Source organism: Sorex araneus, chromosome 4 (assembly GCF_027595985.1).
Source record: "Sorex araneus isolate mSorAra2 chromosome 4, mSorAra2.pri, whole genome shotgun sequence".
Classification (NCBI taxonomy): domain Eukaryota; kingdom Metazoa; phylum Chordata; class Mammalia; order Eulipotyphla; family Soricidae; genus Sorex; species Sorex araneus.
In genome coordinates, this window is record NC_073305.1 from 43482667 (window position 1) to 43501235 (window position 18569).

An 18569-nucleotide genomic window follows, 5' to 3' on the forward strand; every position below is an offset into this window, starting at 1 on the left:
ACGCACCACTAAGTGTCCACTTCCTTCCACCAGTGGCCCAAGGAGATCTCATTTGGGCACTTCTGGGGAAGCTCTGCATAGCCCATATACAAGGGGAGCTGCTTAAATCCTGTGTTATTGTTGCTGTTTGGCACCATTTCAAGTTTAGAATTAATAACCTAAATGTTATAAAGAAATCCAATATACAGCCATAAAATAAGCATTTGACCCTACGGACTGTGTAAGTATCTTATCTAAGTTTCCTTTCCACGCAGAAGTATCCAGGTTGCAGAGAAGCAAAAACAAACAGAAACAGACAGGAAGGAAACAACAGTATCTTATTTCTGGAGCTTACTGTTCGCCTTCATCATGAGTTACCGCAAACTGGCATTTGGCAAGTCTGCCAAAGGTGATCCTAGCAATCTAGAATCAACAAATTCTGGTGTGGATCTTGCTATTAGCTGAAATACTCTGCTCAGCAATTTCACCTACATCTCTTTGTCTCTTAACTTCTAATAATCATGCAATTGCTAGTTAATAAATAGTTTATATAATAATATAAACAATGTTTTCAAATGATTATATTTTAGTATTTTATTCACTATTCACATTACTTTAATGCACTATTCAAATTATGGGTCAGTCTATGCATTATGTAACATTTTAAGATCTCTATATTTCCGTTAAAATGCTTATTATCCTTTAAAATATTTCTACATTTCTACATTCATAGGAATAAATATTGTAATTGAATCAAATATTTGGATTTTTTCTATGCCATTTGAAATAATTAAATACAAATGCTATTTTTCATCTAAATGTAATACCAAGATAAGGTACTTGAACAAAGAAACTTGCTTTATTCAAATAAATTTTATATAAGTTATAGACAGTTGAATTGTGTAAAATTCCCCATACATCCCTTTTCAAATATATCTTTCCATTTGCCTATAAGTAACAAACTTTGGCACAAAATAAAATTCCAAAAGTTATTCAAGTAATATAAATATAATATTTAAATTACATTTTAAAAGTTTGATGGAAAATTACAATGGTTTGAGATTTAATTATTTTATTTTTTGTTGGGGGGCCACACCCAACTGCACTTGGGAGCTACTGTTGATTCGGTGCTCCCGGTGATACTCAGGGAGTCATGGCGGTCCTCAGGGAGTCACCGTGGTACTTGGGAGTTGGAATGAGCCCAGGCCTGCTGCATACGCACCCCAGGCCTTTGACTTATCTCCCAGACCTCTCTTAATCTCTTAACCCTCTTCTCTGGGATTGTTTTTACATTGAGGCAATCCTAAACCAAAGCATTCCTATGTGTTGTAGAATGTCCTACCTGTTTTACATCTACTAAAGTATTTGGAAGTATATTTGTATATTGGGACAAAATACTGAGGCATCAATTATAAACTTTTGTAAATATGCCTCTAAAGATTTGGAATTCTTAACCTAATTCTTTACCTTTCATTAGTAGCCCAGATTCACTTGCCACTTGTCTCACTTGTCATCCTGTGGCTCATCCATTTGCTTGGGTGGGCACCAGTAACATCTTCATTCATCCCTGTCTCGTGGTAGAGTAGCCCAATGGCATCTGCTCGCTCCAGGAACATGAAGAGCCTCAAACCATTCGTTCAGGGTCTCATAGGTGGGCAGCCAGGTGTTCTTTTGTCATCCCGTGGAATCCAGTCAGTAACAGCTCTAGTCCAGCGGTTGTCTCCAAATCGCATTACGTGTCCAGCCCATCTGATTTTCGATGCCTTGACAAACGAGACAGCGTCCCTGATTCTCTATAGTCGATGGAGGTCGGAACTCCAGATTCCTTCTCTCACTTGAGCCCAGATTAACCTCCCAAAACCCAGTTAGCTAGACCCGTAATGTCCAATGTAGTAGCCACCTATTTTAATTTAAATTAATTAAAACTCCAGTGTTTCAGTCACATTAGTCACGGTTCAAAGTTCAAGAAGCACAGGTACCTAGTGATTAGCCAAGACAGCCCAGGCAGAGAACATTCTCATCACTGCAGAAAGTTCTATTAGACGTAACTGGGTGGATCCACTTAAGAATCAATACATGCTTGGGGACAGGGAGATAACACAACAGGTAGGATGTTTGCAGAGGTCCAACCTGGATTCAATTCCCAGTACCTATCAGGAGTGTTTCCTAAGCACAGAGTCAGGAGTTGGGTGTGACTCCCCCTAAAAAAATAATCAATACATGCATAAATGTATAGATATATACATTCCCATTACAAGTATTACCTGTTTGCTTCAGGTTTATTTCAAAACAATTTATTTTCAAAACAATCATGATCCTGTTCATTTTTGTTCAAGACAATGCTAGAAAAATAGATATTTGTACATTTTCCCCAAATCCTATCATGTGATAAGAGTGGAAAACCCTAAAATGAATCCATTCTTTGCAAATATAAAACAGCCTCATGTGCTCCCTCTGGACGACAGTGTTTCAGCTATGGGAAGAGGATGAGGAAAACCAGCAGGAAGTCTTGCTGGGGACTCCTCGTCAGTGCTATCCGACAGGGTACTGAGGGCATCACTTCTATTCTTTGCAGAGCACAGCTCTGAGTCCCAGGAGAGGGCTCTGAGAGCAGGCCGGTCCTTTGTGCGGGCCATGCAAAACTTCCCATGGCAAGCCAGGCTCACGCTTCCTATCTAAGGGCTGCAAGCATACCTCTGAGCATCCCATCCCCAGAGCACGAGCAAATAGTCCAGCCCTGTGAATCCTCCACAGATTCTACTTGAAGTCTCTCCTGTCAGTCTATACTTATAAAATATACATGAAACAAGTGGGAAAGAAGTTTGTATAAAAGCCCCAGGGAAATTGTTCTCAAGAAGGATAATTAAATTTTCAAAAATAATAAATTCTTTCAAAAATGAGAAAATTAAATAAGCTTTCATCACACTAGTCCTGTATGAATACTCTTTTCACAGCCCCTTTGCCCTTTGATTCCTGAAAACAAAGCAATCAACTTGATCATTTGGTCATTAGATTTTAATTTTTTTTAAATAATGTACTTTCTAAAATACTAAATGTGCATTATTTGGAAACAATGGGTGCAAATGAAAATTCATGTGTCAATATATAAACTCATTTATCAACCCTCCAAGCCTCCCTCAGCAAGTCGTTCATATTTAAATGTTGATGATTGTTTTTTAAACCATTATGATTGTGGTTTATAGATTTTGTCCTTAAACACAAGTCATTGTTTCTATAGGTCATGGCCCACCATCCAAATGTTATAGCTCCACAGGATAGGGAAGTAGTGCAAACTTCTGATGGGAGGATATCAAAGTTGGAGGCTAAAAGACACCTTGGTGGTATAGCTGGGAACAGATTCTGTAACAAAAGGAAAAAGATAGTCACCCCTTCTATTTTATTACAAAGTATACCAATGTTGTGTAGGTCAATCACAAATTATTGCCGTTTTATATTTTAAGGATACAGATAAATACATTTATCATCACTAAGTCATCACAAATGTGTAGTCAAGTTCTAAATTACCTAAGTCTAAGGTCAAATAGGTAAAATTGATTCTTGCTCTTTTTCACTGAACTCACTTAGCTACATCAGAATCTTAGGACTAGAGAGATAGTACAGGCTAGAGAGATAGAACCTTGCTGACACATTGGTTGACACCTGGTTTGATCCCCAGTAGCATAGATGGTCCTCTGAGTACTGCTTAGAAAGTGATCCCTAGGGCCGGAGCGATAGCACAGCGGGTAGGGCGTTTGCCTTGCACTCGGCCGACCCGGGTTCGATCCCCGGCATCCCATATAGTCCCCCAAGCACTGCCAGAAGTAATTCCTGAGTGCAGAGCCAGGAGTAACCCCTGAGCATCGCTGGGTGTGACCCAAAAAGCAAAAAAAAAAAAAAAAAAGAAAGTGATCCCTGACAATAGAGTCAGGACGAAGCCCCGAGCACTGACAGATGTGATCCAACGATCAAAAAAAAAAAAAAGCTCAGAATGTTTCTGATTATAATAATAAAACTTGACAAAGTAGAAGTCAATGGTCAAAAACTTACAATTTTGGTTACCAGGTAGAAGGAAAATTATTTATAAGAGATGTTTGGACTATTTCTAAACCCAGAATAGTGTTCATAAATAAATCTTTTCCCAATCTTACTTGTTCCACTAGTTATTTCTCACTCTCACACCCTTTGGAGGCAAATTTTGTCAAAAAATAATTTATACCAGCGGTTTTCAACCAACTATTCATAGACTGATGCCAGTCCACACAAATTTCTGCTGGTCCTCAAAAAATTATTGCTGCTTAAGATACAGTATGCCTAAAATTTTTTTCACTTTATAATAGTAGACTTAAAAGTGAATATGGAATGGGGTGGGAGTGATGGGAGGGATACCGGGATCATTGGTGGTGGAGAATGGGCACTGGTGGAGGGATGGGTACTCGAGCATTGTATGACTGAAACGTAAGCACAAAAGCTTGTTAAGTCTGTAACTGTACCTCACAGTGATTCATTAAAATTTTTTAATTAAAAATATATATTTTTTGAAAGTTAATATGCAATAGTTTTTCTACTATAAATAATTTTTTTTATTTCTGCTTTAGTAGTCAATGAACTATTTCTCCTGCTTTCACTGGTCTAAGTAAAAAAGTTGAAAATCCCTGCTCTAGACTTAACATTTCTCAGCCAGAAGTCTGACGACTCTTGTGAATCCCCAGGATCACCTAGGTGAAAGGAGGCCACAGGTATAAAGCACATGGGAGGCCATGGGGGCCAACGCACTGGACAAGGTATCAACCGTAGTACAAGATAGGATCGAGTCTAGACCAGCGGTTCTCAAGGTGAAATGCTCAAACTCAAAATCTCAACACCCTACCTGGGAACTTTTGTTATAAATACATAGTCCAAGGACTCAGACCTAATGAACCAGAAAACTCTGAGGGCAGGACATGCTGGTGAGTCTAAGGTTAATTTAAAATTTTAGGACACGCAAATTACTTCACTTCCTCATCACTTTGACTCAAACAATTTGGGGTACCTGATAGATTGACTCTATCTACTTCTCTTTCCTGTAGCTGTGGACTCTGTAATTAACTCAGACACTAGTCTGATGGGGAAGAAAAGAAGGAAGACAGCATTTAAATAAAAGCAAACTCAAGTCCACAGCACCTGCCTGACCACATAGAGTTGATATATAAGAAATGGCCATGTGGATGCGGAGAGAAAAGGACTCATTCATTTTTGGTGGGAATGCTGACTGGCCCAGCCTTTTTGGAAAACAATATGAACATTCCTCCAAAAACTAGAAATTGAGCCCCATATAACCCAGCAATATCACTTCTGAGAATATATCCCAGAGATGAAAAAAATATATAGTAGAAATGACATCTGCACTTTTATGTTTATTGCAGCACTGTTTACAATAGCCAGAATCTGTAAAAAACCAGAGTGCCCAAGAAAAGACAACTGGTTAAAGAAACTTTGGTACATCTACACAATGGAATACCATGCAGCTGTTAGAAAAGATGAAATCATGAAATTTGCAGATAAGTGGATGGACATGAAGAGTATCATGCTAAGTGAAAATAGTCAGAAAGAGAGGGACAGACACAGAATAACTGTACTCATTTGTGGAAAATAAAGTAACATAATAGGAGACTAACACCTTAGGACAGTATAGATAAGGGTCAAGAGGATCACATTACAGTTTGGAAATTGGCCTCACATGCTGGGGGAAAGGCAGCTAGGATAGAGAAGAGACCACTAAATAAATGATGATTGGAAGGATTGCTCGGGATGGGAGATGTATGCTGAAAGTAGACTATGGACCAAACATGATGGCTTCTTAATAACCTGTATTGCAAACCATAACACCCAAAAGGGGAGAGAGAGTTAGAGGGAATGTGCCTGCCACAGAGTCAGGGGGTGTTGGGGGGTGGTGGGAGGGGTACTTGGAACATTGTTGGTGGATAAGCAATGAGGAAGGGATGGGTGCTCAATCGTTTAATGGTTGAAACGAAATCATGAAAGTTTATATCTGTAACTGTATCTCATGGTTATTCAATTAGAAAAAAAAAGAAACGGCCATTTCTATAGGTCAAAACCAGCTATAAATTAGCAAAAGCATTTGTTTTAATATGTTATGAATATATATATGAAGGATAAAATTAGTACAACTATTTATAAATAAGTACATAATTCAAAATCTATAATCACTATGTAAGTTTTAAAAAGCAAAATAAGTTTATTGTTGGGCACATTGATCTAAAGCTTAATACTTATTTTCTCTAATTCATTGCAATTTTTATATAATATCACTAAAATATAAGAAAATAAGAGACAAAACTACATTTTGAAATAAAAAAATTACAAAACCTCAAGATTTGGGTTCAGTTCTTTCCGTTTATGTTTAATAAAAGTCTGGTGTATTTCATAATAGTTAAGCATTCAAGATTAGGGATAGTCAAATAAATTAGAAATTACTATATAGGAATGCTTATTTTGAGTGTAATTTTTTGGAGAGGGGTTGTTTTAGGGCCACATCTGATGATGCTCAGGGATCACTTCTGGCAATTCTCAGGGGAACAGATGGAATGCCAGGAATCAAACCTGGGTTGGCTGCATGCAAAGCAAGCACCCTACCTGGTGTACTATCTCTCCATCCCTGAAATATTCTTAATTCAGTTAGAAAAAATTTAACTTGCTAATTAAAGTGATATTTCTTCAGAGCAGGGGTATATTTGGGTCATGTTTGGCAGTATTCAGTGACTACTTCTGGCTCTCTCTCTCTCTCTCTCTCTCTCTCTCTCTCTCAGGAGTACTCAGGGGAGCATATGGTGTGTTGGGTATCAAACCAGGGTTGGCTGCATGCAAGGCAAGAGAGCTAAAGAGCATTTTAAAATGAATTTCATGAAACCTCTGAATAGCTCAATGCATTTATTGTCTTTATAATCTACTATTGAGGGAGGGTTCTCACATTTTGACTTTCTGAGGATCAGTGAAAGCACCTGCCCACACAGTCTTATCCCCAAAGCCAACCAACCTCTTCCCTAAAATCACAGGTCTGGTGGCTGGAGCAATAGCACAGCGGGTAGGGCGTTTGCCTTGCATGCGGCTGACCCGGGTTCAATTCCCAGCATCCCATATGGTCCCCTGAGCACCGCCAGGAGTAATTCCTGAGTGCAGAGCCAGGAGTAACCCCTATGCATCGCCAGGTGTGACCCAAAAAGCAAAATAAATAAATAAATAAATAAATAAATAAATAAATAAAATCACAGGTCTGGCATTCTGTCTCAAGTCTGTACCACTTAGCTTATAGATGGAGGGGAGAGGGGAGTGCAAATTGAAGGACTGACTCCCAGAGCCTCTGTACCCCCCAAAAAAAAAAGTGGTATTTAGAAGAATATAGAAGAACAAGAACATAGGTATTTAGAAGAACATAGCTTCTTCCTATGTATGCTGCTGTGACTAGAGGAAGAAGTTGGAAGCCTTCCAGAACAATCTAGAAATAGCCACTAGAAAAGCACTTTGCTGTTTCCTGGGGTACAGGGATCACCAGGTGTCTCTGTGCTGTTGATCACCTATAGAAAGTCAAGACTGAGCCGATTTACTAATCTTGTGTTAATCCTCTTGTGGGTTTGAAGCAGTGATGTGTCACTTAGAAACAGTGACACAGACTGCAGGTGTGGCACTGCTCCCAACAGGATTTGCCATCTGGTCCAAGTGTGTGGTAGGAGAGACCGTCTTGCTCTGTGTGGTCACTCTCTAGATCTCAGGATGGACTTGCCTAAGAGTGCATTTCTCAGAATGAGCATAGGTGGCTTTAGGGGCTCCTCAATTTATGTGAGAAGATATTTTTCCAAAATCTGGATTTAAATATTTTTATCCACTTTTTCTGTTTTTGTTTTTGTTTTTGGACCACACTTAGAAATTCTCAGGGGTTACTCCTGGCTCTACACTCAGGATTCACTCCTGGAGGTGCTCCAGGGCTGGGGATTGAACCAGAGTTGGCCACATGCAAGGCAAGCGCCTACTCACTGTCCTCTCTCTCCAGCCCCTACTCCATTTTTTTAATAGAATCTTATTTTTAAATCATTTAAACTAACTGATACTGTCATCACGTCATTTAAAAACTCACATACAATTAGTAATTATCCCTCAAATTTTCAGTGTGCATTTCCCAGTCTCTGTCAAATATTTAATCATGATATATCAGAGTGGACTAGAAAAAATACTTTCTTTTACTTCTTTTATCTCTCTCTCTTTTTTTTTTTGGTAATAAGAGAAATCATTTACAAAGTAGCCTGTTCCTAAATAAAGAGTTGTAGTCATCTTGATTTATATCAATAAGTGTGTGAGAGAGTGAATGGAATTCTCTGTATGCATTTTAAATATTTAAGTGTAAGTTACCTACCTCGTTCTTTAACGTCTTCAATATAGGCTTTCATAAATTCTTTATCAAAATGTTGGCGATCCTGTTCACTTTCCATTGTTTTGTCATCATCTTGACACTGAGTATTATCAATAGGATTATCCATAAGGCTTACAAATCTGTTCAAGAAAATATGGAAAACATCACATTTTCACCTGTTTTTTTTTTATTTTTTGCTGTTTGGGGACCACCTGCTGCTGTACTTAAGGCTTATTCCTGGCTCTGTGCTCAGAGACCACTCCTGGTGGTACTTGGAGACCATATAAGGTACAAGAGATCAAATCTGGATCGATGTTATACAAAGCAAGTGATTACACCTGCTATACTATCTCTTTGGTCCTAGAAAGATGTTTGATGTGAAAAATGGTATAATTATTTCAACTCAACATAGACATTCCTAGGGCTGGAAAGATAGTACAGAGGGTAGGACATTTGCCTTGCACGTGGCCACCTGGAGTTCGATCCTCAGCATCCCATATGGTCCCCCAGTGCCGCCAGAAGTAATTCCTGAATGCAGAGCCAGGAGTAACCACTAGCATTTGGGTGTGACCTAAAAAGAAAATATAATAGAAATCCCTTCCATAGTCTTTGGTTGCAATTGTATGCCACATTGTTGTGATTCTTCATATCATACTGATTGTTTTGTAATATATATATCATATTTTGGTAAATATATTTTTGTCATATTTTGGTACTTATACTTATAATATCTATATTACAATTTAAAATTCCAGGCGCAAGCAGCTGCGTGACATCTTATGCTATTCATAACCAGCGGTATAAAATTTCTCTAGTCCTTTTTCATTTCATTTCATTTCTAACTATGGGAAATCCCAAATAAATATTAATTCTCACATAGATAAGTCCTTTAACTTTTTTTTTTTCTTTTTTGGTCACACCTGGTGATGCTCAGGGGCCACTCCTGGCTCTGTGCTCAGAAATCACTCCTGGCGGTGCTCAGGGAACCACATGGGATGCTGAGAATAGAACCTGGGTCGGCTGCATGCAAGGCAAACACCCTACCTACTGTGCTATCGCTCCAGCCCAATCCTTTAACTTCTTTACAAATTTCACAGAATTAATTTTTATTCACCTTGATAATCCAGAGCTTCACAAATAAGTCTTGGAACTGAGCAGCTTTCCCAGAGATTGTTCCAGACCTTGTGCCAGGCTGATTTCACTAGGGTGCCTGAGATAGGAGCAGGTGTCGTCCCTCCACCTGCCCCCTATGAATCCTGGCGACCACAAACCTCCAGAACCCAATGAAAAAAAACAGGTACACGGGACCAGTGACTGAAAACTCCAGGCCTCACAATATCAGGGATGGGTCACTCCTTCCCATCTCTCCACCCCTGCGGAGAGGGGTCATTCCCACGCACTGCATCAGGGTGCCATTTAAGTGCATTAACGACCATGATTCAGAGACTCACAAATGAATCTCAGAACCGAGCAGCTCGCCCAGAGAAGTCTCCGGACCCCATGTATTTAAAATTTTAAAATTCCAGGCGCAAGCAGCTGCGTGACATCTTATGCTATTCATAACCAGCAGTATAAAATAAATTATCTAGCATCTGCCTGTGGGGCAGGCTTGAGTGGTGGTGGGAAAATTTTAAATGATGATAGTGGGAAGATATAATGATGGTGGGATTGGTGTTGAAATATTGAATGTAATCAAGTATTGTGAACAAATTTATGAAAAAATAAAATTTAAAAAAATTATTCTCCTTCTGTTTGGCATATTCTCACTACTGAGAACATGTGAGTCCAGGGACATTCACTTGAGTGGAGATTTTATCAGGCAGCTGACATCCAAGGCAAAGGGGTCTTTGACACAGTCAAGAGGTGTTTCTCTGGCCAGAGCAATAGTACAACGGTTAGGGCATTTGCCTTGCCTACCCGGGTTCAATCCCCGCATTCCATATGGTCCTCCAAGCTCCGCCAGGATTAATTCCTGAATTCTGAGCCAGGAGTAACCCCTGAGCATCACTGGATATGACCCAAAAAGAAAAAGAAAAAAGCAGTGGTTCTTAGTGGAGCCACCTGGGATAAGGTTCCAGGAAAGCATCACATTGCTAGAATGTGCTCAAACAGTCTCAGGGTAGGGGGTGACAGGAGACTCCAGAGCCCAGAATTCTGGGGGTTATATCATTAGGGAATCAAGTAAATTTGTGGGAACTGGTTTCAGGGCAAGTTGGCACTGGTGCTATTCATGGACACATTCAGATAGCTCACCCCAGTTTTAAGATGCTTCTATCATATTTTTTAAATTTATGTTTTGGATGCGACCCGGGTGGCCACACATTTGTGCGGCCGCTCTGCCACTGATCAACCACAATCTGGAGGCCAGCTAAACTACTTTTGGTACCAGCAACTGCTTCCAGCCATGTCTCTAGACTGTGAACTAAGCCATAGCCCCATGCTGCCCCAGGAAGGGAAATGAAGCAATTTCTAACATAAATCTCCCTGGACTTAATTACTAAAATACTAAAATACAGAAATCCTAAACTGCGCGGCCACACTAGCAGCTGCACGACTTCATATCTCTTCATTCTCAGCAGTGGAAAACTAATTATCAAATGCTTCCTTGTCAGCAGGGCTGTTTTTTTGGGGGGAAACTCCAACAATAATAGTGAATTTTGTGTTGAAATATGGAATGTAATCAAGGTGAAAAGAAAATGAAGTGAAATTTGTCAGCTACTCAGGCGGGGGTGGGGGGTGGGAGGGAGGGTGGTATACTGGGGCTTTTGGTGGTGGAAGATGGGCACTGGTGAAGGGAAGGGTGTTTGAGCATTGTATAACTGAGACATGAGCCTGAAAACTTTGTAACTTTCCACATGGTGATTTAATACTGTCACTGTCATCCCGTTGCTCATCGATTTGTTCGAGCGGGCACCAGTAATGTCTCTCATTGAGAGACTTATTGTTACTGTTTTTGGCATATCCAATACACACGGGTAGCTTGCCAGGCTCTGCTGCTCAGGCTCGATACTCTCGGTAGCTTGCCGGGCTCTCCGAGAGGAGTGGAGGAATCCAACTTGGGTCGGCCACGTGAAAGGCGAAAGCCCAACCCCTGTGCTATTGCTCAGTTTGTTTTTTAATAAATCACCATGAGATACAGTTACAGACTTACAAACATTTATTATTATGTTTTAATCATACAATTATCGAGTACCCATTCCTCCACCAGTGTCCATTCTCCACACCAATGTTCCCAGTATTCCTCCTGCCACCCCCATCCCATTCCCCCCCCCACCTCTGTGGGAGGTGCATTCCCTTTTACTCCCTTTCTCCTTTTGGGTGTTACAGTTTGCAATACAGGTAGTAAGTGGCCATCATGTTTGGTCCATAGTCGATTTTCAATGCTTGCATCATATTAGCGAAATGATTTTTTCTGATTTTGGGGTGGCTAACAATTTCCTTCAGGAAGGCCCCCAACTCTGAGGCAACCAGGATTATTCTAGCAGCTACTGACCCTTCCAGGCCAGTAGTCATGTGGGCACTCAGAACAGACCAGGGAGTCCTGAGCACATGCCCACTATACCTTCAATCAGCCTGGACCCAAATATCCTCTGAGCTCTATTTCCCCATGCCTTTGGCCCCATAATTCCAATTCTCATAATAAGGCATCAGAATATCTGTGAACTAGGATCTGGACCTCAGAGTATAAGATTCATTAGAATCTTGGGCCAGGAACCCAAGCTGGCTCATTACCTTGTGTCTGGAGTATGACTAGTAGGGTCTCTAGTCTACTCACTTTAAAGGTGTGGATGAGTCACAGAGGGTCGTGGGGAGCTCCACCAAATGGTCCCCACTGACAACCAGCAAGGTGAGCTTCTTTAAATTAAGCAAGGCCGCAGGCAGGTAGGTCAGCTTGTTCTTGTACAAGAGAAAGGTCTGCAGCTCTTGTAGCCTAAGAAATAAAAGGGGCCAGAACTCAAGAACTTTGTTTCACAGTTATGAACACCAACATCAATTACAAATAAACTGGAGTATAAAATTCCTACTTGGATTAATTTTTATATTGACCCTTACCAAAAAAGGGGGGTCTGACCTTAAAATTTAAATAAAGTCATGCAAGATGTCACAATTTGAGTTTTTTTAAGTTCTACTCATTTAATTTCCAATTGAAGACACAGCTATCACAGAAGGATAATCAAATTATACAATATACAGTAGGCAATAATAGGACCTACGAAAACCAACATACTCCTTTCCCACATTCCCAAGTAACTCTTGGAAAACAGTCTGGGGAAAATCATACTGGAGCTGGAGTGAAATAAGCAAACCTTGAAAACACGCTTTTTCTTTCCTATATCTTAAAAGTTCTTCCTCAATATTATTTAACTTTAAAATAGGAGGAGTACTACAGACTACCAAGGAAATGAATAAGATCTGTGTCAGACACGTTTGATTCTGTTTTCTATCACTACTTAGTGGTAGACCCTTCTGTTTCTTCTTCAAGATTTGCAAGATCTTGAAGCATTCCACAGATATTTCACAAAGTTCCCCTGGTGTTTCAAATTAAAGCAATTCCCACTCAGTCTCGTAAATTAGTGGGAAGACCCACATGAACCAAGAGTGGGTCACAAAGATGGCATTTAGTACTATGACTTTTTTGGACCATGTCTTGCCAGCTTACTTATAGTCCTTAATAAAGATTATGGGTTCCTGGAAATCAGGTATTTTGTTTTATTCACCACCTTTGATCCTGCTTTCTCAAGGCCTTCCATGCAGAATCTTACATGATTCAGTGTGATGATCAATGTTAGAATGAAATAACTATAGGAATAGAATTTAAAAACCTTCTAGGTAAATTAGGTAAATCTTGAACTTTGTCTGAAAGATTCTGTATAATCAATCAATAAAAGTGGTCCTTATTGGTATTCTGAACCTTAGTGATCTGTTTCTTTTCCATCATAGTACATTTAGCTTTCTAATTTAATAAAGGAAGGGAGAGTTAATGGTGACATTCTACTGAGGACCATAGAACTTATTTCTCTTGAAGCAATCCAACTGCACCAAGACAATGAAGATGTGCTCAAGTGTCCCTGTATATATGTGTACATGAATAATACAAGCTGTTTTATAAAGAACCAGACTAATTTCCTATAAAGACTAAACTGGAAAATTCACTGACTTTTATGAACAATTGAAGACTTCTGCATCTTTAAAACATTAGCAGTGTTGAAGCATTAGTAACCAATTCTTATACCTCACCTTCAGAATGCAAGTAGCTACCTGTCTATATCTTGTGGCAGGTCATTCAGGCTATTGTTGCTGATATCCAACCACTGCAAATTAGTCATCCGCAGGACACAGACCGGGACACTGGGAAACTTGTTTGCTGAAATATCTATGAATGTAACTTGCTTCAAATTACTTAACTAGAAAGAAATAACAAAATGTTCTCATGCTTTCAGAAGAATAAGAATTAAGGACCACTAATAATTTTTACATTGGTATTTCTTTTCAAAGGCATTTCTATGACTTTATGTCAAGCTGATCTATCAGGTATATATTTTGAAGGACTGACTATGCCATTCATTCCACTACCTACTGGAGATGTTAAAATAGAGTTTCTGTGGCTGTTCTACGAGATTATAAACTTTCATACATGAGCAATAAAATGTAAGTAAAATGTAAAGAAGTTCCCAACTTGGAACTGCTCAGGTGTGCAGAAAAAGAAATGGCTAATCTGCTCAACATCACAGTGAGATGCAGGTCAAGGATCAGAAAAGGAATCTCGGAGAACAAAGTATTAGAATTGACCCTGGAGGGTCTTCGATGAGGGGAAAGGTATGAAAGGAAACTCCAGGCAAGAACATTGTAAAATCACCCATAAGGAGAGACAGCTAAAAAGGAATGCCCTGAAGACATAGAAAGATTACACTCATCTGTGGAATATAAAATAACAGAGTAGGAGACTAACACCCAAGAATAGTAGTATATAATACAAGGAGGTTGGCTCCATGGCTTGGAAGCTGGCCCCACATGCTGGGGGAAAGGCAGCCGGATAAGAGAAGGGAACACCAAGTAAAATGAGGTTGGGGATCCTGCGAGGGAAGAGAGATGCGTGCTGAAAGTAGACTAGAGACTGAATATGATGGCCACTCAATACCCCTATCGCAAACCACAACACCCAAAAGGAGAGAGAGAACAAAATCGAATGCCCTGCCACAGAGGCAGAGGGGGGAGGTCTGGGGGGAAGGGATTGGAGGGTGGGAGAGATACTGGGTTCATTGGTGGTGGAGAATGGACACTGGTGGAGGGATGGGTTCCCGAACATTGTATGAGGGAAACACAAGCACGAAGATGGGTAAATTTGTAACTGTACCCTCACGGTGACTCACTAATTAAAAAAATAAATAAAAAAAAAAAAGGAATGCCCTGCCACAGAGGCGGGTTGGGGGGGTAGGGGGAGTGGTGGGAGGGATACCGGGATTATTGGTGGTGAACAATGGCCACTGGTGAAGGGATAGGTACTCGATCATTTTATGACTGAAACGTAAGCATGGAAGTTTATAAGTCTGTAACTGTACCCCACAGTGATTCATAAAAAAAAATTAATTTAAATTTTAAAAAAAGAACATGTGTAAAATCAGAGAAAGCAAAATATACAGGCCTGGTAGAGAGAGGGAGGGGAGAAAGGGAAGAAATAAAATAAAATAAAATAATACAAAGGACTCAAAGAACAGAATAACTTGGTGGAGGAGCTAGAGCAATAGCACAGCAGGTAGGGCGTTTGCCTTGCACGCGGCCAACCTGGGTTCGATTCCCAGCATCCCATATGGTCCCCCAAGCATCGCCAGGAGTAATTCCTGAGTGCATGAGCCAGGAGTAAACCCTGTGCATCGCCGGGTGTGACCCAAAACCCCCCAAAAAAAAGATTAACTTGGTGGAAATAAACTTTCTGAGTCTTGAAAGCTCTTCCCCAGCACCCCATATGGTCCCTCCAAGTCCCGCCAGCAGTGATCCCTGAGCACAGAGCCAGGAAGAAGCCCAGAGCACATCCAGGTAAGGCCAAAAAAGCAAACAAAAACTCTTCAGAGATTCACATATGAATCAATGAGTAAACATGAAAAATTATCAGAAATCTTCACTATTTATGTTTTATATCCATCATTAGTTGATTTTAACATGCTAACAATATGTAGGGGATTTCACAATGCACCTACAAATACTACAGTAAGAAAAGTGTCTTATGATTGAATTTGGATACAAAATATAGCAGAAGCTACCTTTCATTGACTTATTTTGAGAATCTATAGATGGATTTGGACTGATTCTCAAAATGCATTTTTTAAATTGTAATCCAGTACAGCACCAATTGGACAAAGGGACATATTACTGGATGTAGAGAAGAAATTCATAGACTTTCAGTATGATTTGTCTTAACAGCCAGTTCCACATTGCCAGGTTGCTTTAGTAAGACACAGTCATCTCATTGAATGGGTACATTCTAATTTTGCTCTTATTTTGAGTTTAGAAAAAAATGAATAGGAATATAATAGCATGCTGGTAAATGAGCAGTAAGGAAAGATGCTTTGTACCTGCCATGGAGATGCTTTGTGCCTGCCTGGAGCAGGGGTGGGTGGGGCAGGGGTTTTGGGAGGGAAACTGGGACCGCTGGTGGTGGGAAATATACTCTAGTGAAGGAACGAGTGATGGAACATTATATGGCTGAACCCCTATCATGAACAACTTTGTTACTGTGTATTTCACTGTGATTCAATAAAAAAAATTAATAAAATAAAGAAAGATGCTTTGGGTACCTATAATTCACTCCAGTTGTTTCCAGCATTATAGTAGATCAACAGAAAAATCAAGACTGAATTACCATTGATCTCTCTTTTTTGTTTATAATAAATAAAAAGCCCGGAGCATAGCACATCAGGTAGGGCGTTTGCCTTGCATGCGGCCAACCCAAGTTCAATTCCTCCATCCTTCTCAGAGAGCCCAGCAAGCTACCAAGAGTATCCCGCTTGCACAGCAGAGCCTGGCAAGCTACCCATGGCATATTCAATATGCCAAAAACAGTAACAAGTCTCACAATGGAGACGTTACTGGTGCCTGCTCGAGCAAATCAATGAACAACTGAAGGACAGTGCTACAGTGCTACAATAAATATAAAAATAACATATTTAGACTGTAAAATAATTTATAAATGATATTTTAAGGAATTAGCTTAAAACTTCTGAAACTTAGAATATGTAAAATCATAAAAAACCTAGCAATGAAAGAAATTACTGGGATATAAAAGCATTTCCCAACAACTATATACTATATCTTGGCTCTGACATTGAGAGCCAAGGATGTGGCACAAGTGATAATAGAGTGTGTATCTAGCATACATGAGGCCCTGGGTTCATTCCCTAACACCCTAACTCTCCCTGCCATTCTCTTATCCCACCCCCAGAACCAGGAGGCTTGTACAAAGATGTTTATTTTCTTACTTCAAAGGGCAGCTCAGTTAATTCTAGATTTCCGGAACAATCCAGTTTCTCTAGATTTTCACAATCTCCCAGTTCTGGTGGAATGTTCTTCAGATGGTTAAAACTCACATTGAGTTCTCTTAGGTTCTTCAAACAACCTGTTGTCAGAAAGACACAAACATCCACAGAGTAGATCCTTTCAGAACTTTATTTTTTTAGAACTTTTAAAAATATATATATAGGGGCTGGAGTGATAGCACAGCGGGTAGGGCGTTTGCCTTGCACACAGCCGACCCAGGTTCGATTCCCAGCATCCCACAGGGTCCCCCAAGCACCGCCAGGAGTACAGGAGTAATTCCTGAGTGCAGAGCCAGGAGTGACCCCTGTTCATCGCCAGGTGTGACCCAAAAAGAAAAAATATATATACATATATATAAGAACTTTTAAATATATATATATTTACTTATTTGGAGGTTAGGAGCCACACCTGATGGCATGGTGGTGCTCGGGGACTACCCCTGACTCTGTCCCCAGGAATGTCCACTGACAGGCCTCTTAGGGGACCAGGTCTGTTGCATGGATTCAAACCAAGGCCGATGGGCTACCAATCAAAAGCCTTAACCCCTCTACTCTTCTATTCCAGCCTGCTGTAAGATATTTATTTATTTTGCTTTGGAGCCACACCTGGTGATGTTCAGGAGTTACTCCTGGCAGTTCAAGGGACCACATGGAATGCTGGGGGTCAAACTCTGGTTAAGCGTGTGCAAACCAAACCCCCTACCTGCTGGATTATTTCTCTAACGCCTACTGTAAGAGCTTTTAAGAACAACAAACACAAAGATGTGAAGCATTTGAAGAAACAATAAAGTCTTGAAGGCATTTGGTAAAATGTTGTATTTGTTTTTCTTAAGCACTCTTTATTATCAGCTGATCTTTTTTCTGAACATTTTATATTTGATCAAAATTTTTATATGTTGGCTTATTTTTGAGCTTTTGAAAGTGTAGTGGAATTATAGGTGAAGAGAGTGTGGAGGATTTATGCTCCATGTAGGTGGCATCAGGCCCCAGACCCACAGAGTATAAGCCCCTTTGCAATGAAAGGGATTGCACTCATATGAATAATTTCATTCATTCATGTAATGAACAAAATAATGGGCAACAACTTTAAAGTATGGCACAGCTCCTCAGAAGCACAAATATGAGGTATGGCTTTTGGTGGCTCTTAATGAGACAGGAGCTGGATGTTAAAATATCCACAAAGTTCTGCATGCATGGGAAGTCATGCACTCGAGTCCATATATAGATAATTACTTCATATTTACATTGACTTAATCATGACACACTATATTTCCTAAAAATATTCACAAAGTCTCTTTTATGGGCAGGAAGTGAGCCTACAAAGAATGACATGTAGAATTTGGATTAATTAAGGAAAAATTATATCGCAATTGTGAGCTGGCTTAATAAAAACATAACCAGTTTCAAAGCAGAAGAAACTAGCATAAATGCAAATATATCCGATACTCCAAAAACTATGTCATAAATGTTCTAAGGTATTAAATACTTCAGCATTCTTTCTGTGTGAGGAGGGTACACATCTGACACTATTTTGGAACTATTTCTAACTCTGTGCTCAGGGATCAAGCTCCAGAGAACATATATGATTCCAGGCATACAAATGGAATAATCTGGGGCTGGAGCAATAGCACAGCAGGTAGGGCGTTTGCCTTGCACAC

At 39.9% G+C, this 18569-nt stretch overlaps 1 protein-coding gene across 1 annotated transcript in view; it reads right to left on the reverse strand.

The window, feature by feature from the left end:
• Window positions 1–3218: 3218 nt before the first annotated feature.
• LRRC2 (leucine rich repeat containing 2) overlaps window positions 3219–18569 on the reverse strand; it is a 41716-nt gene continuing 26365 nt past the window's right edge. The window contains exons 5-9 of the mRNA XM_004614517.2: window positions 16855–16991; window positions 13640–13785; window positions 12156–12311; window positions 8384–8520; window positions 3219–3339 (exon numbers count right to left, since the gene is read on the reverse strand). Of these exons, the coding sequence (XP_004614574.2) occupies window positions 3290–3339; window positions 8384–8520; window positions 12156–12311; window positions 13640–13785; window positions 16855–16991 (626 nt within the window). The 3' untranslated portion in view covers window positions 3219–3289. The remainder of the gene's footprint in view (window positions 3340–8383; window positions 8521–12155; window positions 12312–13639; window positions 13786–16854; window positions 16992–18569) is intronic.